The sequence below is a fragment of the Osmia bicornis genome, unplaced genomic scaffold, assembly GCF_907164935.1.
Source record: "Osmia bicornis bicornis unplaced genomic scaffold, iOsmBic2.1, whole genome shotgun sequence".
Lineage (NCBI taxonomy): Eukaryota > Metazoa > Arthropoda > Insecta > Hymenoptera > Megachilidae > Osmia > Osmia bicornis.
The window spans coordinates 71,025-87,693 of NW_025791323.1; the positions used below are offsets into that span (position 1 = coordinate 71,025).

General features: G+C 46.1%; 2 protein-coding genes across 2 annotated transcripts; both read right to left on the bottom strand.

The window, feature by feature from the left end:
• Window positions 1-11,053: 11,053 nt before the first annotated feature.
• LOC123989024 lies at window positions 11,054-12,064 on the bottom strand. Its single transcript, XM_046289740.1, has one exon. The coding sequence runs from the start codon at window positions 12,062-12,064 to the stop codon at window positions 11,054-11,056; it is 1,011 nt and encodes a 336-aa protein (XP_046145696.1).
• Window positions 12,065-12,814: 750 nt separating this feature from the next.
• Window positions 12,815-15,263, bottom strand: LOC114881477. The gene is made up of 3 exons (XM_046289741.1): window positions 14,876-15,263; window positions 13,887-14,503; window positions 12,815-13,825 (listed from the first exon to the last, which is right to left on the bottom strand). Exons 1-3 carry the CDS (start codon window positions 15,261-15,263, stop codon window positions 12,815-12,817), a joined length of 2,016 nt encoding a protein of 671 aa, XP_046145697.1.
• Between the last annotated feature and the right edge of the window lie 1,406 nt (window positions 15,264-16,669).

Sequence of the window (16,669 nt, forward strand, 5' to 3'; positions counted from 1 at the left end):
CGATACACAAAGTAAAAGCACGAGTCCCCCCCCCGGCCAGGAGACCACTTTTCTCGAAGGTCTGATGGATAAACTGGTCCAACACGTTAAATTTTACGTAGAACAGCAAGAATGTACAAGCGTTGTAGATCTGTTAAAATTGCTCCGGAAAAGATACGCCCCTAACAAAACGTATAAGGAACTGTGCTTAGAACTCGCAAATCTCCCAATGAGAGATAATGAAACCGTTTTGGAATATACCCACCGTTTCACCAGGTTCCTTTATAAGGCATCAGCCAGCGGTCGCGACGAAAAGGGCAAAAACTTTGACCCCGAAAAATTTGACATCTTAGCAGGGCGAGCCTTCATTCGAGGCTTGCCAGCAAAATTAGCTCAGGCTGTAATGACCGCAAGAAAAACAACGCTCACCGGTATCATGGACGAGGCTCTTTTAATAGATAAGAATGATGCAAAAATGAAAAAATTGGCCCCTCTGGCAAATTCTCATGTTCATCCTTTACCAGCAACCCCTCCTTCACCATACGACTACAATCGAACCTGGTCTGAATGGCGAGAACCGCCACCGCAGGTACAACCAGAATACCCTAGCCATCCCTGTGGCTCTTGCTATGCGAACACGGTCCAGCCCGCGGCCCCTCCGGCAAACACGTGCCAATCTCGGTACGCAACTCCACCGTGCGGGTCCGGATGCCTACACGGCTGTGCACCATACATACCCCCGCAGCCGTCTTGTTTCTGCTGGTGTGGCCACGCTCAAAGGGCACCACCCCAAGGTCCATATTACCATAATTACCATAACGCACACGGAACTCAATATTCAGGTCCAACAAACTATTCAAATAATTATTCACGCGGACCTAATCGGCCACGCCGACCACTAAGAAATAGCTATCCTGAACGTGGGCGCGATCCTCCGCCGAGACTAAATAACAGACCGTCGCGAAGTAATACGCCAGAAAGAGAAAATTTAAACTTCAATCGCGCCCGTTCACCCGCGGACCATCGAGCGGGCGCAGCTTTTACGCCTCACCGCGATCACCACCAGCCCCAAGCGAGTCCCCAGGACTCTTACAGGCTCCTTCGCCGCGAATCAGGATCCGCTCAAAGGAACTAAAGAAAGGAAACGGAGAATTTATAATAGACACCGGCTCGATGTTGAACTTGATTAAGTCAAACGCGCTACGGATCGACGCGCCGATCATTAAATGCGAGAGCGTCAGCGTAAAAGGACTGCAAGGATACATCGTTGCTGCCGGCATTATAAGCATTAAAATAAATGGAAGCCAAACTCTTTTTTACGTCGTTGACAACCCGGATTTTCCTGACGGAGTAATAGGATTATTAGGTAGCCCGTACCTCCTGCAAGAACAAAGCGAAATTTCCTTTCACCATCGAACTCTGGTGACGAGCAAAAAACCGATACATCCGATCGGTTTCTCGAATGCGCGCGAAATCGAAAGAACGTTAACTTTAAGCCAAATCGATCAAGAAGATCCGCGAACGCTCCTTGGAAATAAAACGGTACAAAACGAAGAATCTAACGTATGCAGAAATGATAGCGACGAAGACGCGGATCGTACCGTTGAACAGCTGACTCAGCGAAATATTCAGGAATCGGGCGACGAAACATGCAACGCGACGATACGCACTACTGACCCACCTAGGCCGCTGACACCGCTGACAGACGAACAGCTAGAATTTCAAGGCGAAGACCTAGGAGAATACATCGTCACGCGACAAACCGACAACGAGAGGATCAGCAAAATTAATAGCGTACTGAAACTAGACCACTTGGAAGATGAACCACGGCGCATGGTTGAAGGAATCGTAGCTCGTTACGCGGACCGATTTTTCATACCCGGCGATCCCCTGGGAGAAACTAACGCAATCGTTCACAACATCCCGGTGAGCGACAAAACACCGGTATTCACGCGACAATATCCTTTCAGCATCGACCAGGAAAAGGAAATAAGCAAACAAATACCGAATCTAGAAAGCTTAGGGGTCATAGTTCCGTCGAATTCTCCGTATAATTCACCCCTCTGGTTGGTTCCAAAGAAATCGGATTCGAAAGGAAACGTACGCTGGAGAATGGTCGTAGATTTCCGCAAACTAAATGCCAAAATTATTGATGACCGTTTTCCTATTCCCCGCATATCCGATATTTTCGACCGGTTAGGAGGCGCTCAATATTTCGCGGTATTCGATCTAGCAAACGGATTTCACCAAATTCGCATGGCACCCGAAGATCAAGAAAAAACAGCATTCTCGACTCCGGATGTACATTATGAATACGCGCGCATGCCGTTCGGTCTGAAGAACGCGCCTGCCACCTTCCAGAGGCTTATGCAACGCGTTTTAAAGGGATTAATTGGGAAAATTCTTTACGTATATATCGATGACATCGTGGTTTATGGACGCACGTTAAAGGAAATGGACACCCGTCTCGAATTGCTATTCCAACGGCTCCGCGACAATAACTTGGCACTACAACCGGATAAGGCCGATTTTCTGAAAAACGAGGTAACCTACTTAGGCCACATTATTTCATCCGAAGGAATAAAACCAAATCCAGAAAAAATTCGGGCTGTAGAAAGTTTCCCGACTCCGACTACGCGCAAATCACTTAAACAGTTCTTAGGGTTAGTAAACTACTATCGACGATTTATCCCGGACTTGTCGCGACAGGCCAGACCGTTAACAGAATTAACCAGTCCCAAGAAACCTTTCACATGGACCGAAATCCACCAGCAAAGTTTCGAAAACCTACGACAAGTACTCTGCAAAGAACCGGTCCTACGCTATCCAAATTTCAACGAACCTTTCATAATTACAACGGACGCATCCGACATCGCGGTTGGCGCTCTCTTAAGTCAAGGAAAAATAGGCGAAGACCCGCCGATTGCCTACGCCTCTCTAGCGCTCACTTCAGCTCAACAGAACTATTCTACCACAGAGAAGGAATGTCTTGCGATTATTTTTGCGGTTAAACATTTTCGAACATATATATATGACAGGAAATTTACACTCGTAACAGACCACAGGCCTTTGCAATGGCTGTTCTCGATCAAAGACCCAGTATCACGTCTAGCACACTGGAGAATCCACCTGGAGGATTATAACTACGAAATCGTATACAAACCGGGTCGTGTAAATGCAAACGCAGACGCTTTGTCAAAGAATCCGGTACCGTTTGCTTTACCAATAATACCATCGGAAGAACCTATCGCAACCCGGGTAAGTACACGTCGTGCGGCCCAACTTAGGCCAAATTACGAGGAACCACCATCCTTGATCCTGGATGAAACACAATCCATAGGGAATATAGAACCGGAAGAAATCGAGCCCAATGCAAACTCCACCATGAGGGATGACAACGTCACCACGGAGCAAGAGCATGAGGCACTGGCGAGTAGAATCCCAAAACCAAGAAAACGTGTATCTTGGGGGTCACCTCTCTCCACCCGGGAACCTACGCAGCCATCCACAGATCAAGGTGATTCAGAACGTGAACCGTCCTCGCACGACCTCTCGAATACAGATACCGTCGGACAACCGACACGCATCTCCTGGGATCTGCCGTCCCCTTCAGAGATACTAGACATACCGCAATCAACATTTAGGACCCCCGAATTTACTCGTGAATGGAAGGAAATCGACAATATTTACGCACCAGATCCACCGGTCACCACCAGCCCAACAACGGCTAAGGCAACTCACTGCAAAATAGTAATTTCTAAAGCTCCTCTCACGGAGGGCCCTGGTAATATCGCGCACTTTATCCCTGCCGATAAAATTCTCACGAGCCCTATTTGCAGAACTTTAAAAGCTCTAGGAATGCTATCAGAGACAAACCTACTCAACGAAGATCTAACTGAAGGCCGCGTAATTATTACCCAAGCCGAGGAAAGGCGAATCTTTAGCATTGTAGGAGCAAGACATTTTTTCCACACAATCGAACCACATCAATTACCCTACATATTACACGCATTAAAACTCAGCGCCAAAATAGAAGGCATAGATAACCTCCGCATTCCGGCAAGCGGAGAAACCTTACTTCAAGTTAGCATACCAATGCTCCAACAGCATTTATATGAAGTATTTCATGACTATCCCATAACTATCACAATCTGCACGGGCGAGGTACAGACTCCACCAGAGGACCAACGCGAAGATATTATCCGTCATTACCACGAGAGCCTGATAGGAGGTCACAAGGGAGTGACCAAAACCTACCGCCGCATTCGAGACCGATTCGAATGGCCAAAAATGCATCGAAACATAGAAGATTACATACGTTCCTGCAAAAGCTGCCAGGAGCAGAAACTAGTAAGAATAAAAACTCGTGAACCAATGCTTATTACCGATACCCCAGCAAAACCATTTGACAAGATAGCATTAGACACAGTCGGGCCTCTTCCATTCACGCCAAGCGGAAACCGTCATATTCTCACACTGCAATGTCAACTTTCAAAATTTTGCATGGCTATTCCATTACCAGATATCCGAGCTGAGACCGTAGCAGACGCCTTCTCGCGTTACTTTATTGCAATGTTCGGCGCGCCACGGGCAATCCTCACGGATCGCGGAACATCGTTTGTTAATCAAGTTCTTAAAGGAATAGCAAAAACTTTTAATATTGAACACGTTACCACCTCCGGTTACAGGCCCCAGACTAACGGTTCCCTTGAGCGAAGCCACTAAACGCCCTATCCTGCATCCTTTATTACCCGCAAGGAAGGTCAAGGTACGCTTTAGCGTTTAAATCGGCAGAACCCAAAGATCAGAGTAACAGAGTAAGAACCACCCGTCAGGTGGGACGTAACATTGGGATGTAACCGTCGATATCTTTAAATCTATTTCCAATGGACTCGTCGTCAAATTTTATAAGTACCGCGTCCGGCAACTCTCCTTGTTCTAGTTGATCTCTTCGAAGTGCCGGCCATGTAAATTTCTTCACTATTCCCATTGCGCCGTTTATCAAACCATCAGAAATTGATATATTTCGTCGCAGCATGATTCGCGATCCTTCAGTTAACGTTATTGTATGTAACAGTCCGCCACAATTATTTACATTTGCAGGTATGACATTTTCTGGTGGCCTTTTTCCATATGTAGCTGCTTCACGGGATTCGTCTATTGCATCAATGACGTACATTCGATGTGATTTTGCTAATTCATCAGTCATTTTTGAATTATATTCATCCACTAATTTTATCGTTGGGAATATTCTTACTGCTGCACCATCCTCGAACTCTCCGGTTAGAGGAACCCTTCTTCGTTCGCATAATATTTCCAGTTGAGAAGTTGTCACTTCCCCAAACCGAAGGTTATTCAATAAATCGATAAACTCAACGTCATCTCTTTGTCGCATATTAATGGTGAGTTCGCAGAATGAAAATTGATGCCATAAATTAATTTCTGCAGTACACCAATGTGGCTGTACAAAACACCAGTGTCCTTTTACTGGGGGCAACTGCATGATATCGCCAAAGAGAAGTACATTTACGCCACCAAATAGTTTATCATTTGTTTTGAATTCTTGCAATCTTAAATGAATTATTCGCAAATTCTCATAAGATACCATTGATATCTCGTCGATAATCAACCACCTTGTATGACGCCACTTTCGTCTCTCCTGTTCGAGCCTCTGTCCTGTCAGTCGTCGATAGGTCATGGCAGTACCTTTTTCAATAGGCAACGAGAACAAGGAATGCAGAGTTTTTCCGAATATTTGACGGGCAGCGACGCCAGTCAAAGAAGCTACTTCACCGAAAGATGGTTTTATCATCATATCAACTGTAGGATTATAGCAGCGTTTAACGTGTTCAACAAGTAATTTTAAAATAAACGATTTGCCACTACCAGCTCCTCCGGTAATAAAAAGTAACATTTGTTCCGGATTTTCATCATCATTTTTTTTAATATCTTTCTCAATTACTGCGGAAACTGATTTTAATAAGTCTTTCTGTTGAATATTAAAACTTCGAATACTATTAAGGAACACGTCTTCTGGCATTGCAATTGTTTCTTGCTGCTGATCTTCATATAAATCACCTTGATCATAATATATTGTTTCGTCGGCATGAATTCTGACTGGATCTCTTAAATGTTCATTAATTTCTTCTTGATGTACAACATTCAAAGCAACAGCTTGGGCGAGCGCCGCTTCAATAATTTGCTCTGCGTGAGTGAATTGTTCGACGGTTGCGTTAACCAACATAGGTTTCAACTCGTGTTGCCGTCGAAGAAAACATTGTTCCGAAGATTCGTTTTCGGACATAAGTGTACTTTCATCACGAAATGGAATGTGACACACTATTAAGTTGTAGAAGTATCCTTCTCTATCACTGTTCAAGGTATAATATCGGTGGCGGAGTACAGCTGGTTTATTTCTTATTCGCATTCGGGTATTGTCCTTCAATTTTATAAACTTCGATCTCGAAATTTCTTCATCGTCAGTTCTAAGTTCTGCGTCGCCATCCTCTTCTGTCCATATATCACTTGAAACTTTTTTATATCGGACAGCAAATTCGGCTAAACTCAAGTTCTCTAGGTTGTCTGGCCTCTTTACGTAACGATCGAATATGTTATTGAAAAATGATGTTCCATTTTCTTCAGATCGCAGAATTCTATATCTCTGCTCAGGCCGACAGCTGTTTATAAATACAGCTTTTCGCGAGCTCATTTTAAGAGGTAGATGGCATAATCGATAAGCACATTCTATAGCATTGACCATACGTTGAGATAGAATTGCCATAGATACCGAAAATAATTGATTTCGGATGGTATCGTTTCGGCGTTTCGCTCGTAAGACGGCTTCTTTAATAATATTTCCTGTGTCCTGCGGCTCGCATTTACTTGCGTATTTAGCAATATAATATGCGACGGCTGTAACATTTCCGCATGGTTGAATATCCATGTTTGCTTTCCAAAGCTTTAAAAGAGTTGGGTTGTAATTATTCACCATAACTTCATTTGCGGTTCTTTTAAGTACGCAGAAACGCCCGTTGTTGGCAAGTGTGTCATCTGGGCCTAAGCACATCGTTCTTTCACTTATCGGTCTGGGGAATCCAAATCGACAAGAACGATTATTACGATCTTTGTAACATGTATGAGAATGTTTATGAATTTGGACTTTTTGAACTATATCGTTCATATCGTGATTTTCGACGTCCAATAATGAACAAGATACAGTTTTCTCAATAACAGTTTGGCCTTCATTGGTAACGAAATCAGGTACGTTTCCGCACCAAATAAGCATGTGCAAATGTGGACTTCCCCTATTTTGAAATTCAATTCTATACCAAAAATCGGTAACAACGCCGCCTAAGCATTGCGAATTTTTTTATATACTGCATTAACGCGTTTACGCGTAACGTAATTTGTGAACGTTCTTCAATACATTGATTGCATAAACGCCTGTGGATTAATCTCAGCCTACGCGATCGTTTCTCAGCAGATTCGTTTGCTAAACGCACGTGGATTAATCTCAATCTACGTGATCGTTCCTCAGCAGATTCGTTCGCTAAACGTTTGTGGATTAATCTCAATCTACGTGATCGTTTTTCAGCAGATTCGTATGCTAAACGTCTATGGATTAATCTCAGCCTACGTGATCGTTTCTCAGCAGATTCGTTTGCTAAGCGTCTATGGATTAATCTCAATCTACGTGATCGTTCCTCAGCAGTTTCGTTCGCTAAGCGTCTGTGGATTAATCGCAATCTACGTGATCGTTCTTCGACAGATTCGTTCTTTAAACGATTATAAATTATGGTTAGGCGACGTATCTTCTTCTCTATCGTTTCACGCAATAATTTTGAACGCATATATTTTCGCATTGCAGATAATCTCAAATGGCGTTCGTTAATAGTTTCATGACATCGTTTCTCTGTATTTCTTTTGCAATTTTTGTACAGACGTAATTGCGTGGCGTCTTTTGATTCATTCGCACGATACTTCCTCATACGGGATGCATGTTTTGTAGGTCTACCCATCGCTTCAAGCAAACGTGGTTGGTTTGTTTCTTTTTTAGAAACAATTGGTCGCTCCAAGCAGACGCGGTTGGTTTGTTTTTTATTATATTATAACAAACAATTATTGGTCGCTCCAAGCAGACGCGGTTGTTTTATTTTTATATTACAAACAATTATTGGTCGCTCCAAGCAGACGCGGTTGGTTTGTTTTTACAAACAATTATTGGTCGCTCCAAGCAGACGCGGTTGTTTAATTTTTACAAACAATTATTGGTCGTTCCAAGCAGACGCGGTTGGTTTGATTTTTATATTACAAACAATTATTGGTCGCTCCAAGCAGACGCGGTTGGTTTGTTTTTACAAACAATTATTGGTCGCTCCAAGCAGACGCGGTTGGTTTGTTTTTACAAACAATTATTGGTCGCTCCAAGCAGACGCGGTTGTTTAATTTTTACAAACAATTATTGGTCGCTCCAAGCAGACGCGGTTGGTTTTGGATTTTATAAAAAATATAATAAAATAATAGAAATTTAAACGAAAATAAATAAATGGATTAAATGGATCTAATATAACATAAATTTACAAATACTTGCAATTTAATTAAAATTTGCATTACTTAATATTCAATTACATTTCCACGCGTCGTTTTATGCATCTTGGCACTGATTCGTATATTCATATCGTTATGATTTTATATCTCACGTTCTCTTATTTGCTTCACGAAGCTCATTTTTTTGTTTACAGGTTTTTGTTTTTATGTACATTACATTTTTCAATATTGCCAATAAATTCTTCATTGGGTTCAAATGAAGATTGTTTAATGCCCAGTGTATAATTTTATAATTATTACATTATTCTTCGAACTGATTAATATTCAACTTTTTTACCACAGTCAGATTGTAAAAGTACATTGCAACAGATTGCGTTGGATCGAAAAATTCGTATTTCGACAGGTTGTATACTGAGTGTAATAAAACAGTGTTCGGTTACCGTTTGAAACAGATTACCTCATTCAAAATTCGACCAAATGACTTGTGGTTTTTTGTAAAGTTATACACATTCATTTACTAAGATATGTGCTTTTGTCGTTTTAAAAAATTGGAATTTGTTGAAATCGTGAAAGAAAATAGTAGAAATCAATTTTTTCACAATTTCAACAAATTGTAATTTTTTTAAACGACAAAAGCACGTATCAGAATAAATAAATTTGTAACTTCTCATTAAAAAAACCTCCAGTTATGTGGTCCAATTTTAAATGAGGTATGTATTCTGTTTTAAACGTTCACTAGACACTTTTTATTTATTACACTTACTGTACTTATACTTTCTACATTTCATGGCTACATTAAGAGGGTATGAATATTTACGTTCAATATAAACTACTACGCACATACCAACAGGAATGTAAACATAGAGAATAATTTGTGCGATCCTGGAATGTGCCCCACCAACTCTCTCCCTTTGGAAGTCAGAGATTCCTGCTCAGTTTCATACGAACAGCGATTCGAACAAGTGGTAAGTACGAAACGTGCAATGTTTCATTTCTGTCTACGTTGTATATAATAATATATATTAATATTTCTTAATGGCTGGTGGTACGGTTCATTTAGTTGGTGTATTATTATAGTCACTTTGAACAAAACTAGTTTTATTACATCAAAGAATAACTTATTATTTTCATTATTTAACTTTAGATTTTGAATTGTTAACAAATTTTTATTACAATTATTATAATAAATAAAAAAGTAATACAAATATGTTAACAAATATGAATAGATATTTCCTTTTTTTATTATCATTATCAATAAAACCCTTTATTTCTATTTAACATGTTCATATTCAATATTGCTTTCTAACGGTTGAATGTGCGCTGAATACGAATGTAGGAACCATTTATTGCTATTAGAAACGTTGTTCGGGTGTTAAACAACGAACGAAATTAAATGGGGGAACAAACGAATAATTTTATTAATTTATACTAGTCGACAGTAAACTTGGTATGAAATCGCACATGCATATAATTAGAATTTCTTCTACAACTTTAATTAAAAAAAAAATTATTATTTGAGTACTGCTACATTTCGAATGTCATTTTTATCATTTTTATCAATGTTTAAACATACGTAGTTGATAATATTTTATTATATATTTCGCAATTAAAATAATGAAAAATTTTAGTCACTGGTGAAAAATAGTTTCCGGATTCGTATTCAGTGAATATAATAATAAAAGTATACAAGACGTACATATTGAATGTTAGTTATCCTGATACACTTTAAAAAGTATAGAGGTGTTTTGATATACACGGTCTTGTCGCCGTTCGTGTGACTTTCGTTCTATACAAGTACATACTAATTTCTATAAACACTATGTCACTGTAATCGATAACATTCCACCGCTGGTCATTAATTAATATTAATGTAACTGTTATTTGTTTCGAGGGGAACGAGGGTGGCCGTACACAGAAAATTAACACACAAAAAAAATGCACGAGGCTGTCTAATTGTTGTCAGTTTATTAAAAACACGAGGTCTCGTTGAGGGGACACCCAAATTGAGGAGACCGGTACACCGTTGCGAATCGTATTCGCGCGGTTCAAACGTACACAAAACAACCGGGAAGTTGTTATTTTCCGCAGAGTCCGAACAACTGGCAAGAGGCGACCGATGAATTACGCGAGGCGACCGACGAGTTTGAGGAGTCCGGTGGTCTCAAAATTGTGGCGTCCGTTAGCCGTGCGCGAACACGTGGTGCTGTCGACGAAATCGGTGAGAAAACCGCCGTTGTTCGCACAACACCGCCTTTCCCGAGGAATCCGGTTTACAATAGACAACGAGGTGTCGAGGAAAGCCGAAAGTGTATATAAACTAGCACCAATTCCTTTGAAAACCCACAAAAACTTGGAATCCTGTACGGAGCTCTATGTTCGCGTGGTAGTTACAAAAGACAATATGGCTACGTCGAGCGCGTCGTTCGCACGAAGAGTTTTAGTACCCGAAAGAGAGCGAGAGGTGGCAGCACCTCTCGGACGGGCCCCGCGTGACGATGCGACCCGTTATACGCGCGTTCACGCAACATTACCCGCCCGCCTTCGACGACCCCGTTGTCGAAACATGAGGAGAGGAGGCTTTGACGCAGTCGTGGTTTGGAAGCACCGCTAGCTTCGTGATGGGCCGCTGTAGAGTGGAGGAGGCCGTCTTGAGGGTGACCACCCTGGTGAGTCCGTCCTTCCCCGAGTGCAGCTGAAGAATCCAGGCGAGGGGCCACTTCGAGGGAGTTAATCGCTGATCCGTGAGGAGCTCCAGGGAGCCCACTTTGAGCTCATGCGAGGGTTGGTGCCACTTGGAGATGATCTGATAATTGTGGAGGCACTCCGCTGCCCAGCGGGCCCAGAAATGCTGCACCTTCTGTTGAATGAACTGCCAGCGAGATAATCTGGAGGTAGCTAAGGATGTGAGAGAGGGTTCAGGAACAGAGGTGAGAGCGTCTCCGATAAGGAAGTGACCAGGTGTCAGAGCGGAGGGGTCCTCGGGATCCTCAGCGAGGGGGCAAAGGGGCCGAAAATTTAGGATAGCTTCTATCTGCGTAAGTAGGGTCGTGAGCTCCTCGAATGTGAGAAGCGTGTCTCCGATGGTCCGCCAGAGGTGATGCTTGACGGAGCGGACTGCGGCTTCCCATTTCCCTCCGAAATGAGGGGCGCCTGGTGGGTTGAACACCCATTTGGTCCCTTCGTTGGTCAGTCGTCCGGCCAGTTCGTGGAGCTCCTTCGAGGCGGAGGAGAACAGGCGGCGTAGCTCTGCGTCGACGCCTTGAAGATTGGTGCCGCAATCACTGAATAAGGTCTGGCAGATGCCGCGACGGCTGATGAATCTCTGATAGGCAGCGAGGAACCCGTCTGAGGAGTAATCGGAGACCAGCTCGAGGTGGACGGCAGAGGTGGCAAAGCAGACGAAGAGGGAAATCCAGCCGTTGAAGGTTTTCGCTCCTCTCCCCTTCCATGTGCGGAGGAGCACCGGTCCAGCGTAATCCACGCCGGTGTTGAGGAAGGTCCTTGATGGAGTGACCCGAGCAGGAGGTAATTGGCCCATTAATTGAGCGGCTCGAAGTCCCCGGAAACGGGCACATCGTATGCATCGAAGGATGTGCGCCTTCACCAGAGCACGGCCACCTAAAATCCATTAGGAGCGCCGGAGGTGTGCCAAGGTAGCTTGAGTACCGCCGTGAAGGGTACGCAGGTGAGCGTCCCTGATGAGGAAGTCAGCCAAGATTGATTCCCGGGGAAGGATCGCCGGATGTCGAGCGTCGGAGTCCAGAGGTGCATGCTGAAGTCGGACGCCAACTCGGGGGATGCCATCATGGTCAACAAAGGCGGTCAATCTAGAGAGAGGATGAGCTCGAGGGAGGGATCCGCCCCTGAGGAGAGTCCGTAGCTCAGAGGAGAAGTGAAAGCCTTGAGTGGCTCGAGTGAGGGAGAACTGTGCACGTGCGAGGTCCTTCGGAGAGAGAGGATTGTTCAGTGAGGAGTTCGGTAATTGTCGGAAGCTGCCCTGTGGCACGTTGCAACAACCCTGAGGAGTCAGGTGAGGGAGGAGCACCGTTCAATGAGGTGCAGGAGGAAAGGATGTTGTTCCACGGTGGCAACGTGGATTACCTTCGGTCTTTCTTCCAAGGCTGCGTCTGGGTGAGGTGTTGATTGGCCCGTCGGCCACTCCTGGGGAGGTGCCTTCACCAGTCCGGTCCCGACCACCACAGCGTGTCGGTTTTCAGCTGGGTCGGTGTTAGGCCCCGAGAGGCGCAGTCAGTGAGCACCAGGTACTGCGTCTTGAATCGCCCCGACTCTATTCCGTACAAACTCCTTTGATTTCGAGGGATGATGGCTGATCCAGGTCAGCGCGACAGCGGAGTCCATCCAGAGATGCACCGGTGCAGAGGAAAGCTCGAGAGTATCCCGAGAGTAGCTTTGCGAGGAGGAGAGCAGCCGTCAACTCCAACCGAGGGATGGTAAGTCTCTTGAGGGGCGCCACCTTGGTCTTGGCGCAGACTAGCGACAGGGTTGCCGGCGATGTAGAGGACGAAATCCGCAGATATACAACTGCGGCCAACGCCTGCTGTGAGGCGTCCGAGAACCCGTGTATCTCAACTCGCACTTCCGGGGTGAGGTTGAGCCAACGAGGAATGTGGAGGACCGAGAGGTCCTGTAGTTCTGTTCGGAAGGTTGTCCAGCGGAGAGCCGTGGAGGGGGGAAGAGGTTCGTCCCATCCAAGCTGTTCAAGCCACAGCTCCTGGAGGAGAATCTTCGCTCGTATTGTGAGAGGGGCGAGGAATCCGAGCGGATCGAACAGGCGTGCGACTTCCGAGAGAATGGTTCGTTTCGTTACTGCATCCCGAAAGGTCCGTGCAGCGGAGAACCAGAAGTGATCCGCCAGAGGTTGCCAAGATAAGCCCAAAATCTTGGTGGTGATGTCGGAGAAGTCCAAGGTCTGGTGAGGAGCGTCGCCGTCTTCGGAGAGGACCTTGAGGAGCTCTGGACAATTGCTGGTCCATTTTTGAAGCGGGAACCCGCCCGCCATGCAGAGCTGAGTCAGCTGAACCGCGACTGCTTCCGCTTCCTTGGCTGTGTCGCCTCCACCGAGGATGTCGTCTACGTAGCGGCCCTTAAGAAGTGGAGGCACAGCGAGGGGGTATCGGGGACCTTCATCCTGCACGAGTTGCAGCAGCGCCCTTGCTGCCAAGAATGGAGCTGATCGCGTACCGTAGGTGACCGTGGTCAATTGGTAGCAGACCGTCTTCCCTTGAGGGTCCGACCAGAGGATACGTTGGAGGTCCCAATCAGCTGGATGTACAGCAACCTGTATGCATGAGGTCGTTGAGAGAAGTCCCGGATGAGGTGGCACTGGAGCCGTTGAATACGACCCTCAGTTTCGGCTGCGAACCCTTAGAGGTTAAAACCCCGTGATGTGGGAGGTAAAAGATCGTGGAGGTGCCCAAGGAGGATTCCGAGGCTGGTTGCATATGTCCGAGGTCTTCGTACTCCTGCAGAAACTCCTTGTAGAGGCGTCCGAACGCCTGATTGGCCGTGCAGCGCCGTTGAATCCGTCGAAGACCTCGAAGAGCCGTCTCGTAAGAGTCCCCGAGGTTAGTCCGAGGTCCCAGGAGAGGAAGTCGCACCACGTAGCGACCGGAGGAGTCTCGAGAGTGGGTGCGAGAGAAGTGTGCCTCGCATTCTTGCTCTTCCGGAGTGAGGGCTTGCGAGGGTTTCGAAGGAACCTCTTCTTGAATCCAAAATTTGGTGAGAAGCTCGTGGAGCTCATGATCAGCTGTTCCGTGGAGAGCTACCTTCTCTCCGTGAGGTGATCCGGTGACCAGGGGCCCGAGGAATACCCACCCGAAGATCGTAGTGAGGCCGATCGGCGAGGCCTGATCAGCCTTGACCATTTCCGGCAAGAGGAGTCGGCCGAACACATCGGCTCCCAAGATGATATCGATGGGACCGGGAATGAGGAAGTCCGGATCAGAAAGTTGCAGTCCTTTCAGAGATGAATGAAAGTTCCGAACCGGAATCTAGGAGCATCCTAACCGGATACGTCCATCCATGAGGTGCGACGAGAAGAGCCCTGGAGGTGGCGAAGAGTACCGTAGAGTGGAGGAGAGCAGTTTGAGGTGGCTCCGCCTGGAGAAGTCACTCCGATTGCGGTAGCGAGGCCTCATCTTGGCTGAGGTGTCCGCGGAGGCCTGATGTACGGCCACATGATGGGCCGTAACCCGAGGAGCAGCCGGAACGGGTGTGCCTGAGGGAATGTCGGGCCATCCACTGTCCTTTGGGCGGTCCTCCATGGGGTGAGCCGGGACGTGGATGAGGGTGTGGTGTTTGTTTCCGCACGTCCGGCACCGTCGTTCACTGCGGCAGTTCATGGCCCCGTGCCGGCCAAGGCAGTTGTAGCACAATCGGTGCTGAACGGCCACCTTGCGACGGTCGAACACCGAGAGGCCGAGGAACTCCGGGCACTCCGTAATGTAGTGCCGCTTCCCGCACATGTCGCAGAGACCATCCTTATAGTTGGGAGGCAGCTGCTCTGAGGCGTAATAGGCTCGTCCGGCTGGAGCAGGAGGTGGCCGTACAGGAGCCCGCACCGAGCTGGGTGGAGGCCGAGAGGCGACTGGAGGACGTCCGGAGGTGGCTGGGGCACTTGACCCGGTAGTGTCGTCACGGGAGAGCTCGAGGGTTTCCCGTGCTCTGGCCCGCCCAGTGAGGAAGTCCTGGAGGTCTTTCCATGAGGGATGCTCCATTTTCTGCCCGAGGTGGTTCTCCCAGGCTTCGCGCGTGAGGGGGTCCAAGCGGCGCACCAGCAGATGCACCAAAATGACGTCCCAGTGCTCCACTGGGACGTGGAGGCCCTGAAGGGCGTTGAGGGCCTCTTGCGCCTCAGAGAGGAGTCCGTTGAGGGCATGCGAGGACTTTAGAGGAAGAGGTGTCCCGTTCACGAGGCGCTCGACTTGCGCGGAAATCAGGAGGCGCCGGTTTTCGTAGCGGCGGGTTAAGGTCTCCCAGGCGTGGGTGAACGCCTCGCCGCTCACTGGGATACCAAATACATTTCAAAGTTTTTGGAGGCGGCGCAAAATTAAAAACTTTTCCTCTACTAGGAAGATCCTAACTCCGGCGTCGGCAACCTATGATAAATCACCCATTTGATAGTTTCAAGTAAACAATATTCAACGGGAATTAACAAACCCATTGCGAATTAACTATACTGCAGTTCGCGAGTGACCGCACTTAACTCGCGCAGCTAGTGACCTACTGAACTCTAGGGAGATTTTTAATAGTGCGTGTGATTCCCCTTTACAGCGTGCTTCTTACTATGCGTTCACATGATTTTTTTTTTTGCGACAAATAATAAGAATTTCATTGTATCGTGATACTGTAGGATCGGGGGGAGGGATGAAGCAACGTTAACGCGAGTCGTTTACTTAATATAGCGTTTACTGAATATCTTAAGGCTATGATTACACAACTTAAACTAATTAAATTAACCTACGCTTAAATCCATTCGAGTGTTAGGTTTCGCCGGTTCGCCTGACACGTTACGCCTACGACGGTTTCGTTTCGACTGCCTCTAACCGTTATGGTAACCTTTCGCGGCGGCCGTGTCTTGACCCGCCGTGTTGTCAAAAACGCGGTTCATCGTACTGGTCTTTCTTTTTATATTTCGGGCCTCGGCCTTTGTTGCCTGTACGCGCCTAAACACGGTTGACGCAACGTCTTTTTCCGTGTTTATGCTCGCGTGCGTTGGCCTCGTTGATTTGACCGTGTCATCGGCCCGGCCGAGCCGCGGACATGAGCACCCGTGGATGCACCCTTTTCCCATAATACCTTACAATATCATCACCGGTTATCAGTTATCGTACGTCATATATTTCTGCCCACCATTTATATGTTCGAAAAGTATAATAAGAAGCAAGCTGTAGAGGGGAATAACACACGTTATTAATAATCTCTCTAGACCTAGTGAGCGGCGCGAGTTAAGTATGATCTCTTGTGAACTGCAGTATAGTGCATGTACATCAGAAGTGCTGCCAATTTCTCATATAATCGTTACAATTACAAATGTTTTCAGCCGAACCTATAATTTTTCTCTTACGATTTATTAATTACCATGTTTGCCATACCGCAATCAAGTTGTTATTGGCAGCATCGT